Genomic DNA, 23732 nt, shown 5'->3' with positions numbered 1-23732 from the left:
AGTAACTGAGTTTCCTCACCCAAGGGATCACCCAATTGTGGAATGCAGTAAGATTACTTTGCCTTTAATTTTGTTGAAAAACAGAATAGTATTTTCTTTATAAGACCTTAAAACTAATAAATAAGATCCCACAACAAATTTTTTAAAAGTTTTCTACTTCCATGAGTTTTTCATTGCTTACTGAATACAAACCTGTTCCTTTTTTAGAAGATCTGCCTTTAGTTACTGTTGGTTTCTTCTTCACAGCTGGTGCCTGAAAAGCAGAATGTTCCCTCCACCTCCGAAGCTGAAAGTTAATGAACTTCCACATCATGAATGCTTGAGTAATGCAAATGGAAGCCAGAACAGCGATTCTAAGAAATATTAAGCAATAAAAAGTTAGTGTATAAAAAACAATGCCACTGAATACATTCTCTCTTCTTTCATAGTATTTAGTAGTAATTCCCACTCGGTTGAGAAAATTGTATTAATAATCATTGCATTAATAATTTATCCTAAAAGTTAAATGCTTTAGTACTGCACTTTAGATATGTAAAATAGCAACAGGTATGAAATAAAATCAAATAAGTATTTTCCCCAACCTCATATTCATCCTTTTATAGATGATTCAATGTAGAGAAACTGATAATATATATTATCTAGCTGTATAAAGTGAAAAAAATCTTAAATTGATTGTACCTAACAGCCAACACATTGAAGTTTCCAGTACTGAAATCCAGCTTCTGATTCTCTGCTCTTGCAAGGCCAAAACCAACAGTCAGTACTGAAAGAATTAAAGTCAGAAGTCTTCCCAAAACAAAAAGAACTGCCCACAGAGAAAATCTGCAAGAAAAAGGCCGTAAGTCAAATTCCTGAAATCTCAAAAACAAGATTCTATTAGAAATTAGATTCCTAAGTTGGGCGTGGTGGCAGATGCCTGTAATCCCAGCTACTTGGGAGGCTGAGGCAGGAGAATTGCTTGAAACCAGAAGGTGGAGGTCACAGTGAGCAGAGATCGCGCCACTGCCCTCCAGCCCGGGCAACAAGAGCGAAACTCCATCTCAAAAAAATAAATAAATAAATAAAAAAGAAACTAGATTCCTATTAAGTAAAGGCATATTAAAATAGCATTTCTTATTCTGCAAAAAAGAATTTTGTGTCAAATATCTGGGAAAGCCTATATACCACACTCAGAGATATATAACACATATTAGCCTATTTAAATTTCTAAAAAAATCCAGTAAATAAATGTTTAATTTTCTGTTTAGCTTATCTCTCTTCTTGTATAAGAACTATTAATGTTCCTCAGAACTACTAGTATTCAGAATAATTTTGGAAAATGCTGGACAAAACAAACCAAAAAAGCTGTGTTATAAAGAACAGGATGCCCAATTCTCATTTAAGAGTCCCAGTTTTACTTTTTTTAAGACAACTTTGCACTCTTTACAAGTTATACCTCTCCAATTCTGTTTTCAGTTCAATTTCACCATCAATATATTTTAGTTATCTATAAGGCTAATTATCTATTGTTTCATTTTCTTCTGAGAGTTCACTTCTCTCACTCCTCCAAAAGAAAAACCATGCAATAAACAAAGTAGAAGTTATAACAGAAAAGTAAACCCAAGAAGCCTTCAAAATTGCAAGATACAATACAGTATCTCTCTAGCTGAGAAAGCCTCCATTTTAGAGAGTAAAATACAAAGTCTGAATTGCTAAATAATTTCGTTTTATTTAAAGCGGCTACTAATTGCTTAAAAAGTTAATATAATGGCCAAAAGCATGGATCTTGGCAATGTTAGGCACTGACTTTAAATACCTACTACACGAGAAATAGAATGGCTAAACAACTTACCCTTTCTGATACTTTTCATTGCTAAAATAAAACAGGCGGGAAATGTGGAAAAGAAATTCAACAAAATAATGTAGCACCAGAAGAACAAGTCCTAGATGATTCAAGCTGTTAAAAGAGCAAATTAAAAATGGGAATATTAATTATCGATTAAGACAGGTCAGCATACTATCTACCCAGCCTACTTACACACCCATGAAATATCCCAACTCACTTCAAAAGGTAAGCTCCAGCAATGTGGAAGAGGTAAAGACCAATGTAGACAAGCTGACGAGGAATATCTTCCTGCAAAAAAATACATTATAGATTAAAACATGCTAAAACATTTCCTTTCCTTTTTTTAAGAGGTGGGGTCTTGCTATGTTGCCCAGGCTGGTCTCAAACCCTTGGACTCAAGAGATCCCTCAACCTTGGCCTTCCAAAGGGTTAGGATTTCAGGCGTGACCCACTGTGTTTGGCTCATTACTGTTCTTTAAGAGTAAGTGAAAAATGTAGAAGTAGGAGATCTGAAAGCTGTTCTGTCCCCACCCCATCCCAATCTCTCATACTTAATAAGGTATATAGCATTAGCAAGTCACTTAACCTCTGCTGGCTTCAGTTATTTCATCCATAAAATGTGAATACTTAGATTTGCTTCAATCAGATAAACTCAAAATCGCTTTTAGAGCTAAGATCTATGGCTCTTTTTTCTAATGAACATGTATTAAATGACACAATATTAATCATGGTTACATGCTGACAATTTGATGTTCCTCTAATATTAAAATTGTTATGTTTATAGTAGTAGAGACACTTTTATTTACCTAAAATAGCATTCACATTTTCAGCTCATGCTTTAGTCCCTTGTCAGTCATTACAAGTTTAACATTTTTTATTCTCATTTATACTATTCCTTAATTGTGTATTGTTTTTCCTCAATTACTTTGCAAGCCCAAGTACCTAGATTTTATTTTTACTTCTTTTTTTCTCCCACAGTTACCTAGTTGAGCTGGTTATCTCAGCAACAGTATTTTTAGAAAACACAAGTCAAGACCCACTAGTGGGGCCAGGTGTGATGGTTCATGCCCCTAATCCCAGCACTCTGGGAGGCCGAGGTGGGAGGATCATTTGAGGCCAGGAGTTTGAGATCAACCTGGGCAACACAGCAAGACCCCGTCTCTACAAAAACTACAATTAGCTAGGCGTGGTGGTATGCAACTGTAGTCCCAGCTACTCAGGAGGCAAGACACGGGAGGAGCATCACTTGAACACAAGAGTTCGGGGCTACAGTAAGCTATGATCATGCCACTGTACTCCAGCTTGGGTGACAGAGCAAGACTCTGTCTCTTAAAAAAAGACCTACTAGTGGATCATAAAATCAATTTAGGGGTCACATCAGCATCTTTTAAAACGTGAAATAAAACAGAAAATGTGGCCAGGCACCATGACTCACACTTGTCATCCCAGCACTTTGGGAGGCTGAGACAGGAGGATTGCTTGAAGCCAGGAGTTTGAGTCTAGCCTGGGCAACATAGACCCCATCTCTACAAAAACATGTTTTAAAAATTAGCCAGGCATGGTGGCATGTGCCTGTAGTCCTAGCTATTTGGGGAGCTGAGGTAGAAAGATTGCTTGAGCCCAGGAGTTCAAGGATGCAGTGAGCTAGGACTGTGACTGCACTCCAGCCTGGGCAGCGGAGCGAGACTCTATCTCAAAAAGAAAAAAAAAGAAAAAGAAAATGCTAGAGTATACAGCACATCGTATTATGAAAATTCTATTCCACATTTTACACACACACACACCACACACACACACACACACACACACACAATGAATTATGATGTAAAAAGTTTTTCATCTTTGGTTGCAGTAAAAATGTTTACAAAACACTGACAGTGATAAGCTCAACAGGCCAGCCTACTGACTGATAAAACGCCTATACATCATTTCTAATTTCCTTTGTTGTAGCAGTTTTCTTCATATGTATATTTACAAGGATTGTATTAGTCTAGTTAGTACTATTCATGTTCTACAGCTACGAATTAGAACGATGGAAATGGTGGGTTGCTGCTGGCAGGCTGAACTGTGTTCCTTTGCAGCCTCACTAAACTTATCTCTTGCATTTAGCACAGTTGAGTGCAGGTCTATTGGTCCTCCATTTCTCTGTTTCAGTACAGAGAGCTACTTCACCAAATATTTTGAGGAGTAGAGATTTTTTGAAGTCTAGTTTTGAAATGGAAAACCCTTCTCTAGTAAGAATGGCACAAAGATCAAGTGTTAGGTAGAACATAAGACAGTCTGAATATTACTATTTACAGTACTGTATTTTGGGACTCTTAGGAAAACTGATACCAAGTTTACAGTCATTCTTCCAACGGATGAGAGAAGTATCTCTGAAAATAGACAGTCTTAAGATCCTCTCTACATAATTTGTAAATTTCCAATGAAATATTTCAGCTTACAAAAGGAAGGAGAAAGGGTGTTGAGATAACATGCAACCACAAGGGAACCTCTCCTCTCCCGTTACAATAATCTCAGAAAAGCTCACTTGCAGTATTATCAATGCAATCTGATGTACAATGCATGTAGAAGTGCCACTATATATATGCCAGTGTTTCCCAGTGTGGTGTGTACATTGGTACTGAACAAAATAACTGCAGACAGTACACAATGAAATACTTTAACTAAAATTTTAAATAAAGTGGTGGATCATGCCTGTAATAACAGCCCTTTGGGAGGCTGATGCAGGTGGATTTCTTGAGACCAGGAGTTCGAAACCAGCCTTGGCAACATGGCGAAACCCCATCTCTAAGAAAATACAAAAAATTAGCCAAGCATAGTGGTGCATGCCTGTACTTCCAGCCACTTGGGAGGCTGAAGTAGTAGGATTGCTTAAGTCTGGCAGGTTGAGGCTGCAGCTGCAGTGAGCCGTGATTGTGGCCACTGCACTCCAGCGTGGGTGATAGAGCAAGACCTTGTCTCAAAACAAAACAAAACAAAAACCCAAAATATTTTGTTATTTAATATACCTTAATAATTAATGTCAAAAGTATGAATTAGTAGTATGTGAATATGGTAAAGCAGGAAGGTGGCACATAAATGACTAGGTATAAAAAATATTGCCATATTCTTTCATATGTGTTACTCAATGCTCCAAATTTCAGAGGAGAAAACAGACCAAGAAAACCCTGAAAACTTATGAGGGAAGTGTTTCAGTTTTTAACTGCTGATTGAACTCATTTCGTTGTATAAAAACTTGGGTAAGGCAATGTAAAAAAAAAACTAATTTGCTGGAAAAACTATAATGTAATGTTCACTACTTAAGAGGATTTTTTTTTTAATTTAAAAGAAATCCAAGCAAGTTTTTAAAATTCGCAGTGGTCAATTAGCAGAGAACCTAAGCTGCCTACTCTTTTCTTCTCTGACAAGACTGAAAATACTACTATAAATTACAAACAAACTACATTTCAAAAAGCCATTCCATTTCTGATCTTTTGTCTTTAAATTTCAACCCAATTAGGTGGAGTGCAGTTGTGCTTGACATTAGCTAAGGAAAAATCCATAGAGTTTCTTTCCTAAGTTCAGATTCAACTTTGCATCTTAGCCCCATACCTCCTTTTTAAAAAAGAGAAACATGGTCTCACTATGCTACTCAGGCTGCAGTGCAGTGGCTATTCACAGGTGCAATTACAGTGCACTGTAGCCTCCAACTCCAGGGCTCAAGTGATCCTGCTATCTCAGCCTCCTGAGTAACTGGGACCACAGGCACGCACCACTGTGCCCAGTAGCCTTACCTTTCGGATAGTCAACCGAGTCAATAATAATAGAGGGTAAAATGCCATTGCTAGGTTCTATCTTCACAACCATCAAATGCCTATGCAAAAGTTTTAAAAATAGTATCTACTGCTTTCAAAAAGATAGGATTATCAAGAAACCTTTTTCTAAGTAATGGTCCATTCAGCTTTGCACAAATTGACTAGTGTCTCTAAAGCAGTGTTTGTACACTCAAAGCTTACCACAGAAAAAGTAAATTAGTAAGAGAATGGGTAAATACTTGTGTCACTTACTAGCTGAGGGGTCTTAGGCAAGCTAATTAATCTTTCTGTGTAATGGGGATAACAACAACAATAATACCAAAAAAAAAAAAAATACAGAGATGAGTGGAATACCACAAGGGGTGGTAGCAACTGTGGCTAACTTAACAAACAGCCTAGATAAAGGTATTCCCAAATGGTTACAAAAAATACATGGAAGTAGGGGTAGTGTACCATGAGTTTTATTTTATTTTTTAGAGATGAGTCTCATTACATGGCCCAGGCTGGTCTCAAACTCCTGGAATCAAGCCATCCCCTTGCCTCAGCCTCCCCAGTAGCCAGGACTACAGGTGTGTTGCCACCATGCCTGGCTTACCATGATTTTTAAAATGATAAATTTTATCTAGAAAATGGCTACTTTTTAGTATCCCTGTGGTAGGCCAGCCTCCCTCAATGTTCTCCATTTCCTCTGGGGTTACAGCCCCGATGGCACGGTGTTCCCATGTCTGAGGCCGACAACAAAGCCTTGCCTCGCAGCAGCACAATGGTCTCTGGATGTACACATTTACATGGGTTGTGGGGGAAGGGAGAGAACAGAGAAGGCTGGGTGAAATCATAACAAATTCTAAAATTGTAAATAACTTCAAGTGCCATTTTCAGTTGTTATTCCAACATCTTTTTATTAAAAAATATAACATACTTCAACAAATGTATTTTTATAAAAAACACATTTCTTGACTACACTATACTGAAAAATAAACAAAGCTGAATATCACATATATGCCCCAAATATAAGGCAAAGATTTCCCCCCAAACCCCAGATGGTACATCTTATAATTAAATCTTTACAAAGCTCTGCATTATAGAGCTCTGTATTAATTATCTTGAACAAATAAATGTTTGCGTAAGACACATACACCCAAAAACTTCAATCAATGTCATTTTTAAAGGTTTATAAGGTCTAATGAAGGAACCAGTGAGACAGACGTAAAGATGACGTCATGATGTGGAAAAAATGTTATCAGATTAAAAAAAGTGCTTCTAGTGATGATGAATGACAGATACTAACATCAAAGTTGCATATGAAAAGTGTAATGTAACTTTCATGAAGTAGGAAGGGGGAAAATACTATTGTTAATACTTTATATGATATGCAATTATAGGTATGTATAATTATATGTATGTATAATTAAACTAAAATTGAATATTAGAAATAAAACATTTGGCTATTTCATGACTTCCCTAAAAGCTCATATATTCAAGCTGTCTAAGAAATATTTTGAATCTTCTCATGGGCAAAATGGAGAACTGTTTATATACACAGTATATGTAATTTAACTTTTCTCCTTGAAAGAAACTAAGTTATTTGTGACTAACACACCTCTTGAACTACTAACAGCGCTCCTTTCTTTCCTATTTGTCTGTACGATTGGTTCAAAACAATCACTGTACTAGTTTCTTCCAGTAAAGAGTTCCAAAAATAATTTTCAGAGAGTAAATTTTAAGAAACTGTTTAACACATATGCAGCTGCTACTTTCAAATTATGTTAATTACTTGAAACAGTTACTTTCAACTGTCACATGCAGGTGTTAAAAATAGTTTCAGTTAAGTTCTAAGTTATGCAAATTATTCCATAAAAATTAGATTGCATTTCTGGAGAAGTGCCATCTGGCAGGAACTGATAAGAAAAGAGCTTCAGGAACTAAAATGAACAATTACTTGGAAATGTCCCTTCTTACTTACCATAGACAGTGAAGAAGATATAGACATGGATTAATAATGAAATCCAGAGGTATTTGTTCATGAGTATACAAACACCTTAAGAAGGCTTTAAATATCTGAGCCATGCTACTAAGACATCAAGAAACTATGATACTCTCAGTAGTGCTGTCCAATAGAACTTTCTGCAGTCATGGAAATGTTCCATATCTCCTCTGTTCAAAATGGTACATACTAGCCACAGTAGCTAATAAGCACTTGAAATGTGGCTACTGGGGCCAAAAAGGTCAATTTCGTTTTTGTTTTTGTTTTTTTAAGTTCATGTAGATGTGACTAGTAGTTAGCATTTTGGACAGTACAGCTCCACAATATCTATGATTCACATTAGGAGCTTACTAAACACGGAAGGGCTACTGGAATCTGGGCCTAACAATTTTATCTGAAGACAGTTCTAAGTCAAGGGTTTAAAAATAAAAGGTCTTCATCCTATTCCTTACAATCAATATCGCTGGAGAAACAATCTACTTTATAAAAGAAATCAGCATAAAAAGAACTTAAGTGCCATAGCATATGGCCTTTAATTTGGTGCTGTTTTCTAATCCTAGCAGACAACATGAATGACGACAGATACACAGAATACAGACAAAAAACAGTAGCAAATCAAGTGCCTAGTACATGAATTATTTGTAGCACACATAAAAATAGTGTTTTATGGCTTTTGAGTAGGCAAAGATAAACTAATCACCAGACTGGCTGTCACACTTTTACTCCAGAAGGTTTCTCAAAGGGGATTTAAAAAAAAAAAAAAGAAATTTTAAATGCAGAAAAATGTAAACACATACACAACAGACAGAAAAGATTCTGACATACCCGTAACTCAATCATTATTAATAAATGATTGAACTTGTTTCATCTATATCCCTCTTCACTTTCCTTCACCTGGTATTATTTTGAAGTAAAATCCCACACAGGATTTCATATATGAGAATTAAAAAAAAAAAAACCTTCCAGAAAAAAGGGAAATGAAAGTACTTGATTAATTTATCTGAGGGAAGAGGTGTTCCAGGAAAAAGAAGTGATGTGCTGGGATTACGAAACTAGAGACTATCAGTGTGCATGAAGCGTAAGGAGTAAGCAGAGGAAGGGGTCCCCGGGAAAAGATGGTGGCGATGGGAGAAACTCTCAGGGCACAATTGAGCAGCATTACTCTAGTTTAAAGTAATAGGGAGCCAATACAGCTTTCAGAGGAGAGAGGGTAATGAAAATGACTTTTGTGATAGCATGGAAGCCTGCCTTCAGAAGCACTGAGGGTAAAAGTAGGAAGGAGGATTTTGCAGTGCTCCAGCAGTTTATTTATTTGTTCAAATAAAACAAACAAATATCCTTTCTACACACTAAAAAGGGAATGCTCTACCCATTTCAAGAGAGGCTTTGCTGGTGAATATTTATTTTACTTTTTTTTTCCAATACTGAATTTTGCTTTAGGACTTACACACAGAACTGTTAGCTGTAATGTGACTAATCCTTTTTGGCTCACTTGTGAAATAATTTGCTAAGAATATCAGTAAGATACAACAAATATTACATTCAAAAATGTGTTTAAATTTTAATTTACATTACCACTAATATAATTTTAAGACAAGCCATTAACATATCAAATGTAAAAAATGGTAAGCTAAAATACTGACTGAAGGTTTTTTTTTTTTTTTTTTTCCAACAAATGCTTAAGGATTTTAGGCTTTGTGGAAAGGGGGTTGGTGGGAGAATGATGGGGTAAGAGTTGAGGTAAGAAGAATGGAGGAAGGGCAAACGTAAGAAAATACTTAATTTTATAAAAATTTTTCAAAAAAAAAAAAGAAAAAAAAACAAGACATTTTTAACACTACAAAATCCCAGCTTACTTTTTTGGTTTTCTGGAAGTAGAGTTCAGGAAAAGCATGAAGCCAGTAAGCCAGCTGTGATATGTAGAAAAACTTCATTTGAAATCTGTACAACACAAGAAAATGAAGAGTATCTTTTAAAGTATAATTTTTTTAAAAAACAGTAAACAAATACTGGAAATCAGTATATACTAAGTAACTACCTTTGTGTTATCATTCCATACAAAATCTGTGCACCTTTAAAACAACTCTTCAACAACCGCTTTCCCCATCTCCCTGTGACAGTCCCACCATTGGACAAGACCCCTGGATTAAACAGCAGGCAAAGATATTATCTGCAGAAAGCTATTGACATGTAAGCCAGTTGGGAGGAGTCAGAGCCCCTATTAGTTCATTAATACTGACTAGTATGTCATGTTAGCTACTGAAAACATAACCCACACGTCTATACAGTTTCATCAAGACAAAAAGTGGAAAAAGACTGACACAAAAGCAAAGGCTCATAGATTAATAATCACCTGAAACTGGAATAATCCCAATTTCAAATATCCTCTGTTTTTTTTTTTTTTCTTAGGCAAATATGGTAACTGTACCTGGTTGGAACATGGAGAAAGCCCCAAATAAATGGAGGCAGAGCTAGGATTAAAGAGAGTCAGAATAAGGCACACAAGGGCTCTCCAGGAGCTGTATCATAATCAGTCTAGAACCAATACTCTCCTCTTGACATTATATCCCTCTAGCCCTTCTGCTTCCTCTTTATTCTCCCTTCTCCTTCTCCTCCAGAAGTCTAAAATAGAAAACACAAAGCCAACCTAATTTCTTGGTGGTGGGGGTGGAGAGAATACGGTCCCACATAAATACAATATTTACAAAGTTCGTTGAACTTTGTAAACTAATAAAACTTTAGAAATCAGAGTATGATTCAGTAGAGTGGGTATTACTGCTGGACTTAAAATACCCACAGTCAGGTTATTCCCTTTCCTTCATATCTTCTCTCTTCTCCAATTCTCACATCACAATGTATTTACTAAATACTGTCTAGGTGACAAGCACCTGCAATGTACCTGGCACAATGAAGGATATAAAATAGTTTTTACTGCTACCAAGACACATATAGTCTTAGTGGGTATGGGCACAATACAAGACTTACAAAAATGAGACAATTATAGAACAATCAAAACAATATATAGACACTACATCAAATATCTACCAAAATGACAAATTTGGGGATACAAAAAACCAATACAGGCTAAAGTAGTAAGGAAAATTAATATAGAATAGTTGTACTAAAGCTGAGCTCGAATAATGAATTATTCAGACGTCTTTGTAACCACTGAGCGCTTTAACCTGGCAGCACTGTACAGACTAGAGAAATAAAAAAGAAATAATCCCTAACCTCAAGAAGTTTATAATAGGAGAAAAAAAGGAAGATGTGAAAAGAGACAGGCGGTGGGGACAAAGAAAAGGAGCAAAAATATAGAGAAGATGGAGTCATAAAAAGGAGAAAGGATGAGTGAAAAGAAGGGAAAAGAAGCGAGTACCAAATTAAGATTATGTTAAAATCAGTTGTCTCAAGCTTACAAAGATGTTGAAAAGATTAGAATAGAAACATTAAAAAAAGGTACACAGCGTTTTTTTTTCTTACGGCAGTGGGACTGTCAAAGACATATTTTCATCTATTTTATGCATTTGCCTAAGGTCCTAAAGAGAATAACAAGAATGAATTCTGATTAATAGTGACATGACCATGGTCCTTAACAAAGAAAAGGCTGCTAAAAATGACTTACGTCATCAGGTTATGGGGATAAGCCCTCCATAAGATAGTTGGGTCTGAGATGTAGCTTTCCTAAGAAAGAAGATATAAAAATTAACCTGTGAGCATAATGCAAACTTCTTGGAAATAAGACATTACTTTCATTTCTCAAACATTTACAGGTCCCCATACCAGGTTGCAAAGAGCCCACTAACGTCAAACTCCTTAGTTGTTTTAGTTATTTTCAATCTAATTTGAGTTGGTTACTTGAGCAAAATGAAAATCAAAGATATGAGATATGGAATCAGGTAAGAAATAATTCCTGGCCCTAAAAAATCTTTCAATCCCATAGAATAAAAATACACGTACACAAACAAACATAAAACCAACAATAAGAGGCACAACAGTGACCAGGAGAGAAGAATTTTGTCTTAGGTAATCAGAAGATTTCAGGAAAAGTTTGTAGCATCCGACAGGAGACAAAGGATCAGGGCGCTACCGAGTTTTATGGAATTACGTCAGTAAAATACTGCCCCAATTTTTTTCTTAGATAATCAGATCTACTCAGTGAGAATTATTGCATATGTAAAAAAAAAAAAAAAGATTAAAAAATAAATAAAATCTAAAGTGACTTTTGTAAGAATATTTTCCCACAGAATTATAACTTATGTTTTTTAAAAAAAATTTGTAATAGTTTTTAAACTAAAATTTACATATTACCTATAAAGTATTATTAAAGCAGCAGAGTAAAATGGCATGAGCAATGGAATAAAAAGCTGAGTTTTAGTCTACTTCCAACATGAAGTGCTTTACCCTGGAATACTCACTGTTATTCATCTCTAATATAGTGATTAGAAAGAATTATGTGTCTGACAAACTCAAAAGTATGTAAACTATGGAACACCATATAAATTTAAGGGATTGTTATCACTAATATTAAAGCAAATACTGCCTTTCTTTTTCTCATTAGTTAGAGTGATACAACTAAAGGTTTTGATTGCCGTAACTGAAAAGTTATACAACATTTAAGAAGCTTGGAAAACGCTGGGGCTGTTTTTAAAGGAGGAAATGACTGTGAACATTACAACTCATGTAACCTAGCAGGAGTATCACTCACATCTTACGCTTTTTGCTGATACAGAGGTATCTGTAAACCACTATAAGATATAAAAGTAAGGCTGGGCTTGGTGGCTCAAGCCTGTAATCCCAGCACTTTGGGAGGCCGAGGCGGGTGGATCACGAGGTCAGGAGTTCGAGACCATCCTGGCCAACATGGTGAAACCTTGTCTCTATTAAAAATACAAAAATTAGCTGGGCGTGGTGGCGTGCGTCTGTAGTCCCAGCTATTTGGGAAGCTGAGGCAGGAGAATCACTTGAACCCGGGAGGTGGAGGCTGCAGTGAGCCGAGATCACGCCACTGCACTCCAGCCTGGCAACAGAGCGACTCTGTCTCAAAAAAAAAAAAAAAAAGACATAAAAGTAACATTCAGAGTGATTAAAAATGAATAAACCTTTCTGAAACAGTAAACATAGTTTGGAATTTTTGCTGTATAAAAAAATACCTAAAACAGATTTATCACTGAAACTCTTAACTTATACTATTTCATTAGCAGAGTTACTGATCTTAGATAAGGAAGGAGAACAACAACCTAAGAGGACACACTTACAGAGATGAGAATGAATGTGCCCCAAACACAGGCAAAAAGGTAGAACGCACTAAGCTGACCAGATTCATTAAACTTGCTGTGTTTCGTTTTGGAGAAGTGCATTCGCCTGTTAATTTTCTAAAAATAAAAACAGCCATTAGTAATTAAGAATAAATTATAAATTATATTTAATATATGACTATCAGATTATGAAGAGCTAGTACTTTATAAAGTATAGATTTCTAAGGCTGCATACTTACATCCAACATATACTCTTGAATTACGGCATGAATAATTATCGCCACTAGCATGTAGAAGAAAACTGTAGCCAAATCTTTGATACCATAGTAATAAAGGGACGCTGATTCAGTAGCTTGTTCTTCTGAAGACCAAAAAGGACATAAATACACAAAAATATACACGAGGTTATAAAAACAGCATTAAGTACAACATAGTTATGGAAACAAAGAATAATAACCTAATAAAAAAGTTCTATATAAACATCATAAATAACGTGGTCTTGGACATCTTGAGTCTTAGAGGCGCAATGAAAATCAAGACTATCTAGAAATCTAAAGCTTTAGAAATTACTTACAAAGACTTGACACATGTTAGTCCCAGCCACCAAAGACCAAAAAACAGGGAAGAGGAGGCCACACTCAATAAACTGGTATTATCCCAGGGGTATAAATTAGGTTGATAAAGCTATACTTAGCCTATTGACCTATTTTTTTCAAAGGGCTTTTGAAACTTTCTACTTTTACTTTCTAACTACACACTAAATTATGATTCTGATGGAAAACCTGATTTGATCTGTATTTGATTTAATTTTCATCTATAAGCAGCAGAGATAAAGGCAACTACTAAAGTTGTTTTTAATCCTTGCAATTGCTATAATTTTTCAAAACAAATCTTTATCAAATACTTGTGAATTGCTGACACTTATTCTCAAACTTTATGTTTATGGGGAACATATACACAAAAGAGCTTTATTCTTCTCTGGCATATTGAAATTTCAAAACAGTATTGTAGTTTTGAGTAACCTGATAACTAAATCACTAAATTAAATATTTACAAAACTATACATAACTGAACAAAAACCCAACTCAGAGGCTAGGTGCAGTGGCTCACCCCTATAATCCCAACACTTAGGGAGGCAAGAATTGCTTGGGGCCCAAATTCAAGACTGACCTAGGTAGTATAGTGAGACTCCATCTCTACAGTAAATTGAAAAATTAGCTGGGCGTGGTGGTGTGCCCTTGTAGTCTCAGCTACTTGGGAGGCTGACCCGGGAGGATCATTTGAGCCCAGAAGCTGGAGGCTGTAGTCAGCTATGATCATGCCACAGCACTCCTGCCTAGGCAACACATTTGGCAAGACCCTGTCGTCTCTTAAAAACACATATATAAATAACAGCAACAACAACAAAAAACCCCAACTAAATGTGGTATACTACATTATCTTACATTCTAAATAAAAAACTGTGCAGGTTTACTGCCTCAACCAAAAAATACCCCATCCCTCACCCATGCTAGTTAATTATATCACTGTATTAAATTACAATCAACTTCCAAGAAACACCTAATTTTTACATAGATTAAGAAATAACATTTTTGAAATAAAACCTAATAGTGTGGATGCTATTACCAGATAATTCCTAGAGCTTACTAACACATTTTCTGGAATCAAAATAATTGTTAAAAGTAGAGCACAGGAAAAAGTGTAAATAATCTTAGAAGGATTGCTATTACAGGTCCAAAATATAACTTACAGAAAAACGAAATCTGCCGTTGTGCTTTTAGAAGTCTTAAATGAACAATGACATTTAAACAATTTAAAAAATATCTTTTCTTATAATTTTCTTAGGAAAAAATCAGAAGGCAGAGAAAGCAAAACAAAACTATTTTATGGAATTTCAACTCCATTCGCAAAAATACATAGTAAACAGAAAACATATATAGGGTAAAGTCAATCAAAAACATCAGATCTTGTATCACAAAATCATCAAAATAACATTCAGTCACATCATGGATGAGATCTCTGATGATTAATTAATGCAGGACCTAGCATTCATGAAAATTTCCAAGTTCGTTCAACTGAACTTCTATTTACGTAGAAAATTCTTAGCGTAAATCACCTACCTGTTGCGGGCAGGGTGACATTGTACTGAAGAGTAACAAAAATGATAGAAGCTTTTGCCGTTATCTACAAAGAAGGAAAAACAAAGATCAAGTCAATTTGTGACCCTCTCCCAAGTAACAGATCGGGGCAAAAACATTATAAAATCTGTACCTAAATCGAAGCACCAAGGGCCTCCTTGTTCCTGTGGAATCCTGACAGACACAATGGAAATTACTGATTGCCAAGGAGCTAATGTAATTCACCAGAGAACTCTTCTGTGGTTTAGGTAAGATTGTATAATTCATCCTTAACTTTAAGATTTCCAAAGACCTTTTCTGCAGTTCCAGAAAACAGTTATTTGACAAATAATGATTCTCTACCCTAGCCCTACACAATGAATAAAAAGTTCCTATTAAGACAAATTTTAAGTGTAAATTAATAAAATAAAGAGAAGCACAGTTAGCATGAGAAAAGCAGATCAAATATAGGGTCTGTAGTGTGGGTGTGTTAGTATCCCACACACCTAGCCGAGTTAAGTGGTCAATAATTGTTTAACTGACCTGACTACTGGTAAAAGTAAACTGGTCAGAGCAGAAAAATGGAATGCTTACCCAATCTTTACAGGCGCCAGGCAAAGTGCTAGGCAAAAAAGGACAAGATGAAGATGGATAAAATAATCCCTAATGACAAGGAGCTCTGTGGTGTGAAGAGTACAGGTAAATAAACTGTTATAATACTGTAGAATAAGTGCCAATAGCTTGCACTGTGGGTACTTGGGATAAACAATGAGCTTTGTTGGTTTTTTTTCTGGGGTAGAATGAAATGAAAGAGCTGTGTTTTGCTGGAAAATAGGTGTTCCCTAGATTCACAAAGGGGGATGAAGAGGACAGTACAGATAGAAGAAACAGGGCATGGCAAGATCAAGTAGCAGTGAACACAAGGCCAGGCACAGGACGCACATCAGGAAGTGTTAGAAAAGACTAGAAACGTTATTGAGTGCTAGAAAGGACCCTGTTTTTTGAGCTAAGTAGTTTAGATTTCATTTTTGCACAACTGGAGAATTTTGAGGATGGGAAATTTCATGTATGCCTTTTAGAAGGATTGCTGTCTGTGACCTGCTAAGTGGTATCCCAGGCCCCTTCAGATCCATTCTCCACATTGCAACTAGAATGATTTTCTGATCATGTTACCACATCCCCCTCCCTACCTGCTAAAAATCCTTCACTAGATTCCCATCTTTCTAGGAGAATGTGACCATAGGACTCTATGGTCTGACTCCTCTCTCTGCCTCTGCAGCACCTTCTACCACAGGGTCTCTGCACATGCTGTTCTATCTAAAATACGGTTGGAAAATATTTCCCATCAGATCTCAGTTGCATTACACCTTTTCAAGGAAGTCTCCCTGTCTTCCTAGAGTAGGTCATTTCCTTTGTTAGATTATCTCAGAGAACTGTGTTCCTTTCCTTCAAAAGCATACTCTGGTTGATTATATTAATAATTTCTGTCTCGCCCATTAGAAAGTAAGCTCTATTAGAACTGGGACCATGCCTGTTTCCACTCATCACTATACTTCAGAGCCCATCATGGGGCCTGGTACATATTAGGTAATTAATCAATATTGCTGAATAAATATCAGTTAAAGTACAAACCGGAGTGAGCATGCAGCCGAGAATGAAACTTCTGCAAGAGACCACATGAAAGATAATGAGACCTGAACTAAGACAGTGACTGTGGGATAGAAGAGGCACTCATAAGGCAAAATAAGGTCTGGTAAGCTAGAAGAAAGAGTACAAGGTTATTTATTGAGGCTTACAGCTGAGATTTCTGGGAGATGTGCAGTAAGGCAGCTAAAACCTAAGTCTAGAACTCAGTAGGGGGAACCTAGCTTAAATAAAGATTTGAGAGTCTCTTTCTACAGATAATGGCTGAAGCTGTGAAAATACATAAATCATATATGGAGAGTGCACCGTATTTGTAGAGAAGTAGGACAACATCAGACCCATGGAGAGAACAGGGAAAAAAGCAAAACTTCAAGTCACTGAAACTAAGAAAAAATGGTTAGAGAGACAGAAAAAGACATAAAGAGAGCTTGCAGTCCCAAAAGCCAAAGGGGAAACATTTCTAAAAGGTGTGGTTAATAAAGTCAGAGTTTCAAAAGAGATGTGGGAGGAAAGAGCACAATAGACTGGACAATTTAAGAAGTCATCAGTGGTCACAGCTTAAGTGATTCCAACTAGGTAGTGAGAGCAGGAGCTGCATCCCAGTGGATCGAAGAACACAGAGGCACAAAGTGGTATCCAGTAGATGCCAGGTCAAATTTTATGTTGTTTTTAGGAGAGATTGAGCTTGTGTGGGGGCAACAGTGAAGGTAACAGGGAAAAGGGAGAAGTTAAACACACAGGATAGAAAGAGAATAACGGATGGAGGCATATGGCAGGGAACAAAATTGTAAGGACTGAGTATTGCACTCTTGAACAACTTTTCCTCTTAGATGGGAAGAAGGCAGTAATGGATGGGGCACATAACTTCAAAAGGCAGGAAAATGAGGAAATCCGTGCTTGATAAATTTTTATTTTCCCTGTGTGAGAAAAAAGCAATGTCACATATTAAGCATAATGGGGATGTGAATGATGACTATTTATATAGTTCCCATAGGGAAAGGAGATGGCCAGTGAAAGTAAAAAGATACTGGATGCGAATGTCTGAGGTTAGAAACCTTTGATTTGCAATATTATCTACCAGCATGAGTATGACTTTCTCTGGGAATTGAGAGGCACCGAAAAGGCCAATAGTGGAGTAAAGACTGCAGGAAGAAAGGCAAAACAATGAGGGGACTAATATACTGGAGAAAGGGAAAGGGGGCCATGGCACCACAAAAACTTGGACTAGGTAGAGAACTGACTTATGAGTACTAGAATGAGGGAGGTGAACAAAACGTAGGTTGTAGCTAAACTCTGTTATCCTGGAATTCAGGAAGTGGAAGAAGTCAGGCTTGCATGACAAACTGCAAGATACGGCCAGTAAACTGAGTGGCTGAACTGGGTTAGATATGAAGGTCTCTTGAGTAGAAAAGGCTACTAAGGCTACTCTATTAAAATTTGGGTCATTAACAAGGACTCAGAGCAGAACGATGACATGAGTCTCCAGGGCAACACTATTTTCATGTGATTATTTTTAGTAAAGGTGAGTGGTCACTACATTTCATTTAGTTTTGCTATCTTTGTTTAGATTTTTAAAATATATACATATAGTCTAAACAATATATATGTATATATACACACACTATATATATGTTTTATATATATATATATACACACACACACATACTCTGTTTTAAACACAAACACTCCACATCCCTGTTTCCAGTTTGTAGTATGAAGTCACCACTGTCACACCTAAGAACACTTTGTTAAAGAGTCCTTTACAGGCCAGGTGTGATGGCTCACGCCTGTAATCCCAGCACTTTGGGAGGCCGAGGTGGCTGGCTCACCTGAGGTCAGGAGTTCAAGACCAGCCTGGCCACCATGGTGAAACCTCATCTCTATTAAAAATACAAAAATTAGCTGGGCATTGTGGCGGGTGCCTGCAATCCCAGCTACTCAGGAGGCTGAGGCAGGAGAATCGCTTGAACCCAGGAGGCAGAGGGTACAGCGAGCCGAGATCACGCCATTGCACTCTAGCCTGGGTGACAGAGCGAGGCTCCGTCTCAGAAAGAGTCCTTTACAAACAACGAATGAGAGTCTTCAAAGATAAATTTAGCATCAAATTCTAAAAGTAGCAAAAATTAGATTATCCTTTTAGCCAGGCTTCCAAATAAAATTAAAATTTGACCCCCAGCTGGTTTAGCATGTGACATTAAGTAAAAGAAGAGGAAAAATGTAAACTACACACTCCAAAAAGTTTCAAGTTTAAGCCAGCGGTCATGCTCCTAGCCATTTCCAGGCCTCCTAAGCCTCACATCCTGCTGCATTGCTGCAGTTAAACTCACACCACAATTAATTAGTAGTAAGATAAGTTAGTTTAGAATATAAATAGGCTACAGAAATATATAATGCACTCAAAAGTAAAAATACCTGAGTTTATGACAGTTTGAACATTTATAGTGCTGCTCTCCATTTACAAAAGTGGAAAAATGAAAAAAAAAAAAAAAAAAAAAAAAGACTTACTCAGATGCATCTTAAATAGGTTACCAGAAACTGTAATGAATTACCTAATTCTATGCTGTATGCAATGTCGTAAATACAATAACATTTCTTTAATTCAGTGTCACTAGTTGGGGCTTGGTATCTTTCTTGTTATATAGACATGTTAACTACTTTGCACTTGTTTTAGAGGAAGATGTGAACAGTCACTACATGGACTGGATCCTTGAAAAGTAAAGACAATTCTGAATATCAAATTCCACTTCCAGTGGGGCTCAGTGGCACGTGCCTGTAGTCCCAGCCACTCAGGTGGCGAGAGGGGAGGATCACTTGAGCCCAGGTCGTCAAGTTCCAGCCAAGGCAACATAGCGAGACCCTGTCTTAAAAAAAAAAGAGAGACCCCTTTGTAGTTCACGCTTATATGTTTCACGCTTGTATGTGGGATGGGTCTCTCCTTCAAACTTTGTTATGACCTGAACACCTTACCTGTCATAAAAAGAAAGAAAAAAAGGAAAGAAAAAGAAAAAAAAAAAAAAAACCCAAACCTTGAAAACTGTTTCAAGATTGTTGAAATTGTAAACATCCCCAAAATCTGTATGGCATAAGGAACTTGCAGATTTTGAATATCTTTCCTTTTGAATATCTTTCCTTTATACACTCCTTAAAAGAAATACTTCTCTTGTGAACCCCTAATTCTTCACCCCTCCTCCACATCCTCACTTTCAGAAAGCTTCCCAAGCATCCCTAACATTTTTTGACCATTCAATTTTTCCTAACTAAAATATGAAGCCATTCATTGTATACTATGATTTGAATTATGTGGACAGATACTTACTGTAATAAAACTATGATTCCAAAATTTACAAGCAATTTTTGATTAACGTGAAGTTCCCTGGAAATTAAACTCTTACATTACTGCCAAACAGACTACTCTGTTAGCCTTTTCAGTATGTATAATCTCCTTAGATGCTAACTAAAGAGATTCCAGGCCCTTCTCTCACATAAAAATGCTTTCTATTTCCCAATTTGGGTGAGTTTTTAAAGAATAATAATAGCTACCACTTATTGCACGCCTCTTGCAAGCCAAGTATTGAACTAGGCATAATACATGTTGGTTAATTTAATTGTCAGAGTAACCCAATAAGCCCCATTTTACAGATGAGGAAACTTCAGTTCTGAGCTGCCCTAGGTCACCCAGTTAGCAAGCTGCAGAGCCCTAACTTGAACATGAATCCCTTCAGCTCCAGAATCCACGCTTTTACAGTGTATCTCCATTGCTTCTTCATTTTGGCTAGTAATACAGTATTTCTTTCTTTCTGAATTTCTTTGTCGATGTCACCATAAATCCTCTGACATTTCCTCAATGTATCTGCACAACAGGCTTAACAGTTCTGCAAAAAAATCAATTTCTCTATTATTCTAGCACAAGTACTGTAATTCTATAATTATGTTAACTTTGAGATTCAGCAGCAATTGTTTTAAAAGTCGAATAGCAAAACTAACCTAGTCTACACATTCCTATATCTAGATAACATGCTTTGAAATCCTAACACCTTAACATATGGTAAGAAAAAGGAAGAACTCGTACAAACTTCACTTTTGTGTATCACTTTAACGCTCACTTTTGAATTGACTTTAAAAACCTCTATTTAGTATTTTTGTCTATTTAGATTTTCAAATTTTATAAATTTATATAAAGGTGAAAATCCACTGTTAAAAAAAATCACTAACATGTGAGGCAAGGTATAGGTGGTGGACTTCCCTAGAAACACAGTAAGAGAATGTAAAATAGTTTATATAAAATCAAAGTTATACTATGTATCAGAATTTCTGATTTATATTTTATGTCATTCAAAGCACTGCAAATACACCTTGCAGGTCACAGTACCCCTAAAATATGTTTTTAAAGTCAGGAATTCTTACCATATGGAGATGGTTTATGACAAGTTACAGAAAATTGAATATACTACATATATTAAAGTATTACTTTAAGATCAAAGCAGAAAGTATATGCAAGTATCAAATTCAGAAAGTGAATACAAATGTTTAACATTGAGTCTTTTTTTGAGACAGGGTCTTCTTGCTCTGTCCTTCAAGCTGGAGTGCAGTGGTGAAACCTTGGCTCACCGCAGCCTCCACCTCCTGGGCTCAAGTAATTATCCCACCTCAGCCTCCCAGCTGCGACCACAGGTGCGTGCTATCTATCACTCCTCGCTAATTTTTAAAAACTCATTTGTAGAGACAGGGTCTCCCTATGTTGCCTGGGCTGGTCTCGAACTCCTAGGGCTCCAGTGATTCTCCCGCCTTGGCCTCCCAAAGTGTTGGGATGTTTACAGGCGTGAGCCAGCGCACCAGGCCTAGCACTGTATTTACCTTCACACCGTATTATCTGATCCTTGCAAAAAATGGCTGTGAGGAGAATACTACAGGTGATATTATTTCCTTATAGCAGAAAAATTAAGGCTCAGACTTGGGTCACCCAGTAGGTAGGTGGCACAGCCCAGACTTAAAGCTTGAGAATGTTACTTTCCTTCTACCTACCCTTTAACTATACCTGCTACCTCCTTATCAGTGGTTTCAAACATGCATGACATAATCAGGGGTAAATAATATCTGTATCTAGATCCAGAAAAGCCCATTTGATAGAGAGGAAAATAAGGTTAAAATATTATTTAATTTTAAAATTTAAAAAAAAAACAAATAGGCTCCATTAAAAAAATGTATTCACCTTTTGGTCACCCGTAATATCATTCCATTAGGTTTTCTCAAGGATTCTTAACGTCGCTCATATTTTTTTAAGCACTCCTATGTCCCAGGCACTATTCTAGACTCTGGAAATACAGACTCGTAAAAATACTCCAAAATCTCTACTCTCACTTGTTACGTGCAGGAGAGAGGAGACAAAACAAGGCAGGAGCAAAATAATTTGTATATTTACTGAGACATAAGGGCTCCAGAGAAAAATTAAAAAGGGAAAAAAGCAAAGGAATGAGCGTGTGTATTGGGGAGCGAGGGGAAAAACGTAGGACGTTACTCGTTCATCTTGCAAAGTTTATCATCCACATTCAACAGCTGTTAAATAAGTCATCAAAATACTAGATATGTGGGAAGAGAATTTACACACTCCTGACATTCCCATCCTCTCCTACTTCAAGAAACAAAATTACTCGATTCCTTGGCACCGCTGTTCAGAACCTAGATTTATCCATCAGACCTTGTTTCTTTAAAGCATCCGGGCAAAAAGTTCGTTAACTGGTAATAATATCAGTTTAAAAGACAAAAATTAAAACAATCTGGCGCGCCTCCACTGCGCCGGTGCCCGGCGGCCACCGCCCTTCAAGTCGAAAGCAGATGCCCGACTCCGGTTTCTCGCTCACCCCAATCTCGGAGCTCCCCGGGGGCCCCCCTGTCACTCGGGGCCTGTGGCCTCCAGGCCCGCACTCCTCAGACCCGGGGGCCGGGCCTCCGCCTTCCCCGGCCCTCGCGGGGCTGCCGCTCACCGCGGCCGAGGCTGGCAGTACCCCCAAGTCCGCCCACCCGCCCCGAGCCAGCTCGGCAGCTCAGGGGCCGCCCCCACCCGCCGGCCCCTCGCCGGCTGCCACGTAACCCTTCGCGGGAACCAGGAACTGCGCCGCGCAGCCGGCGGGAGGGGGCGGCGGCGGGTCAGGAAGGGGGCGACGCGGCGGTCCCCACCCCACTGCGGGCCGCGATGAGGCCCACCGGGACTTTGCATCCCCGGGCCGGCCGCCGGGGAGCTGCCGCCGGCGTTGGGCAGGGCACGGCAGGCCTGCACCTCAGGGACTGGGGGTCCGCACCTACCCCGGGCCCGAGCCCCCAGCGGTCCTGGGCGGAGAAGCCGGTGCCGGCATCTGGAGCCCGGGCCCGGACAGGGGGTGGCGGGGCAGGCGGTTGAGACTCGGGGCGGGCTCACCTCAAACATGAGCCCCAGCAGGAAGACCATCGCCACACAGGAGACGATGTCCGCGTGATTCTGCAGGACGAATTCATGGCTCAGCACCGGGGGGCTCTTGGTGCTTTTCTTGCGAATCGCCATGGTGGGGCCTCCGCCCGCGCCTGCAGGTGCTCCGCCCCGGTTCTGCTCTTCCCAGCTGCTCACCGACTCACCGCCGCCGCCGCCTCCCCCTGGCTGCTCCTCACGGCCCCGCTGCAGCCGCTCGCTGGGGCTTCACTTCCCATCCCACAGCCAGTACGCAGCCGCCGGGCCACCCGGGGAAAAAAAAAAAAAAAAAAAAAAAAAAAAAAAAAAAAAAAAAAAAAACAGCCAGCCCGCAGCGGGGGCGAGCATGCGCACCACGGAGACGACGCTCCCTCGTGCCGCGGCCGCCTTCGCGAGCCCACAGCGCCACCTGCGGACCGGAGGCCGCTGGCCCTCGGCCGGGCGAGTGTGCAGGAATGTGAGCGGCGCTTCCCTGCTTCGCGCCGGGCTTGGGTTTGGGAGTCGTTTGAGGCGCGAGCTTCCTGCGCCTGCTCGGCAGCCTGAGACCGCGGCCGGGTGCCCTCCCGCCCTCCTGGCCATCCAGGGATTGGGTGTCAGTGGCCTGCTGCACACTGTCACTTCTACAAGTGACTGCCACCGTCAGGATAATCTAAAACTACGAATACTACTTG

At 38.5% G+C, this 23732-nt stretch overlaps 1 protein-coding gene across 3 annotated transcripts in view; it reads right to left on the bottom strand.

Moving 5' to 3' along the window:
• TRAM1 (translocation associated membrane protein 1) overlaps nt 1-23355 on the bottom strand; it is a 32933-nt gene extending 9578 nt beyond the window's left edge. The window contains exons 1-10 of one of the 3 annotated variants that reach the window (XM_030795055.1): nt 23035-23355; nt 14982-15045; nt 13101-13222; nt 12862-12978; nt 11229-11287; nt 9463-9547; nt 2043-2113; nt 1832-1936; nt 679-822; nt 193-353 (exon numbers count right to left, since the gene is read on the bottom strand). In XM_030795055.1, coding sequence (XP_030650915.1) covers nt 193-353; nt 679-822; nt 1832-1936; nt 2043-2113; nt 9463-9547; nt 11229-11287; nt 12862-12978; nt 13101-13222; nt 14982-15045; nt 23035-23157 — 1051 coding nt within the window. In that variant the 5' untranslated portion in view covers nt 23158-23355. Of the gene's footprint in view, nt 1-192; nt 354-678; nt 823-1831; nt 1937-2042; nt 2114-9462; nt 9548-11228; nt 11288-12861; nt 12979-13100; nt 13223-14981; nt 15046-21831; nt 22626-23034 lie in introns of those variants that run through there. The other 2 variants (XM_030795056.1, XM_030795057.1) reach the window with 2 other exon arrangements.
• Nucleotides 23356-23732: the final 377 nt, after the last annotated feature.

Source organism: Nomascus leucogenys, chromosome 16 (genome assembly GCF_006542625.1).
Source record: "Nomascus leucogenys isolate Asia chromosome 16, Asia_NLE_v1, whole genome shotgun sequence".
Taxonomy (NCBI): domain Eukaryota; kingdom Metazoa; phylum Chordata; class Mammalia; order Primates; family Hylobatidae; genus Nomascus; species Nomascus leucogenys.
This window is presented reverse-complemented; position numbering and strand designations above follow the sequence as displayed.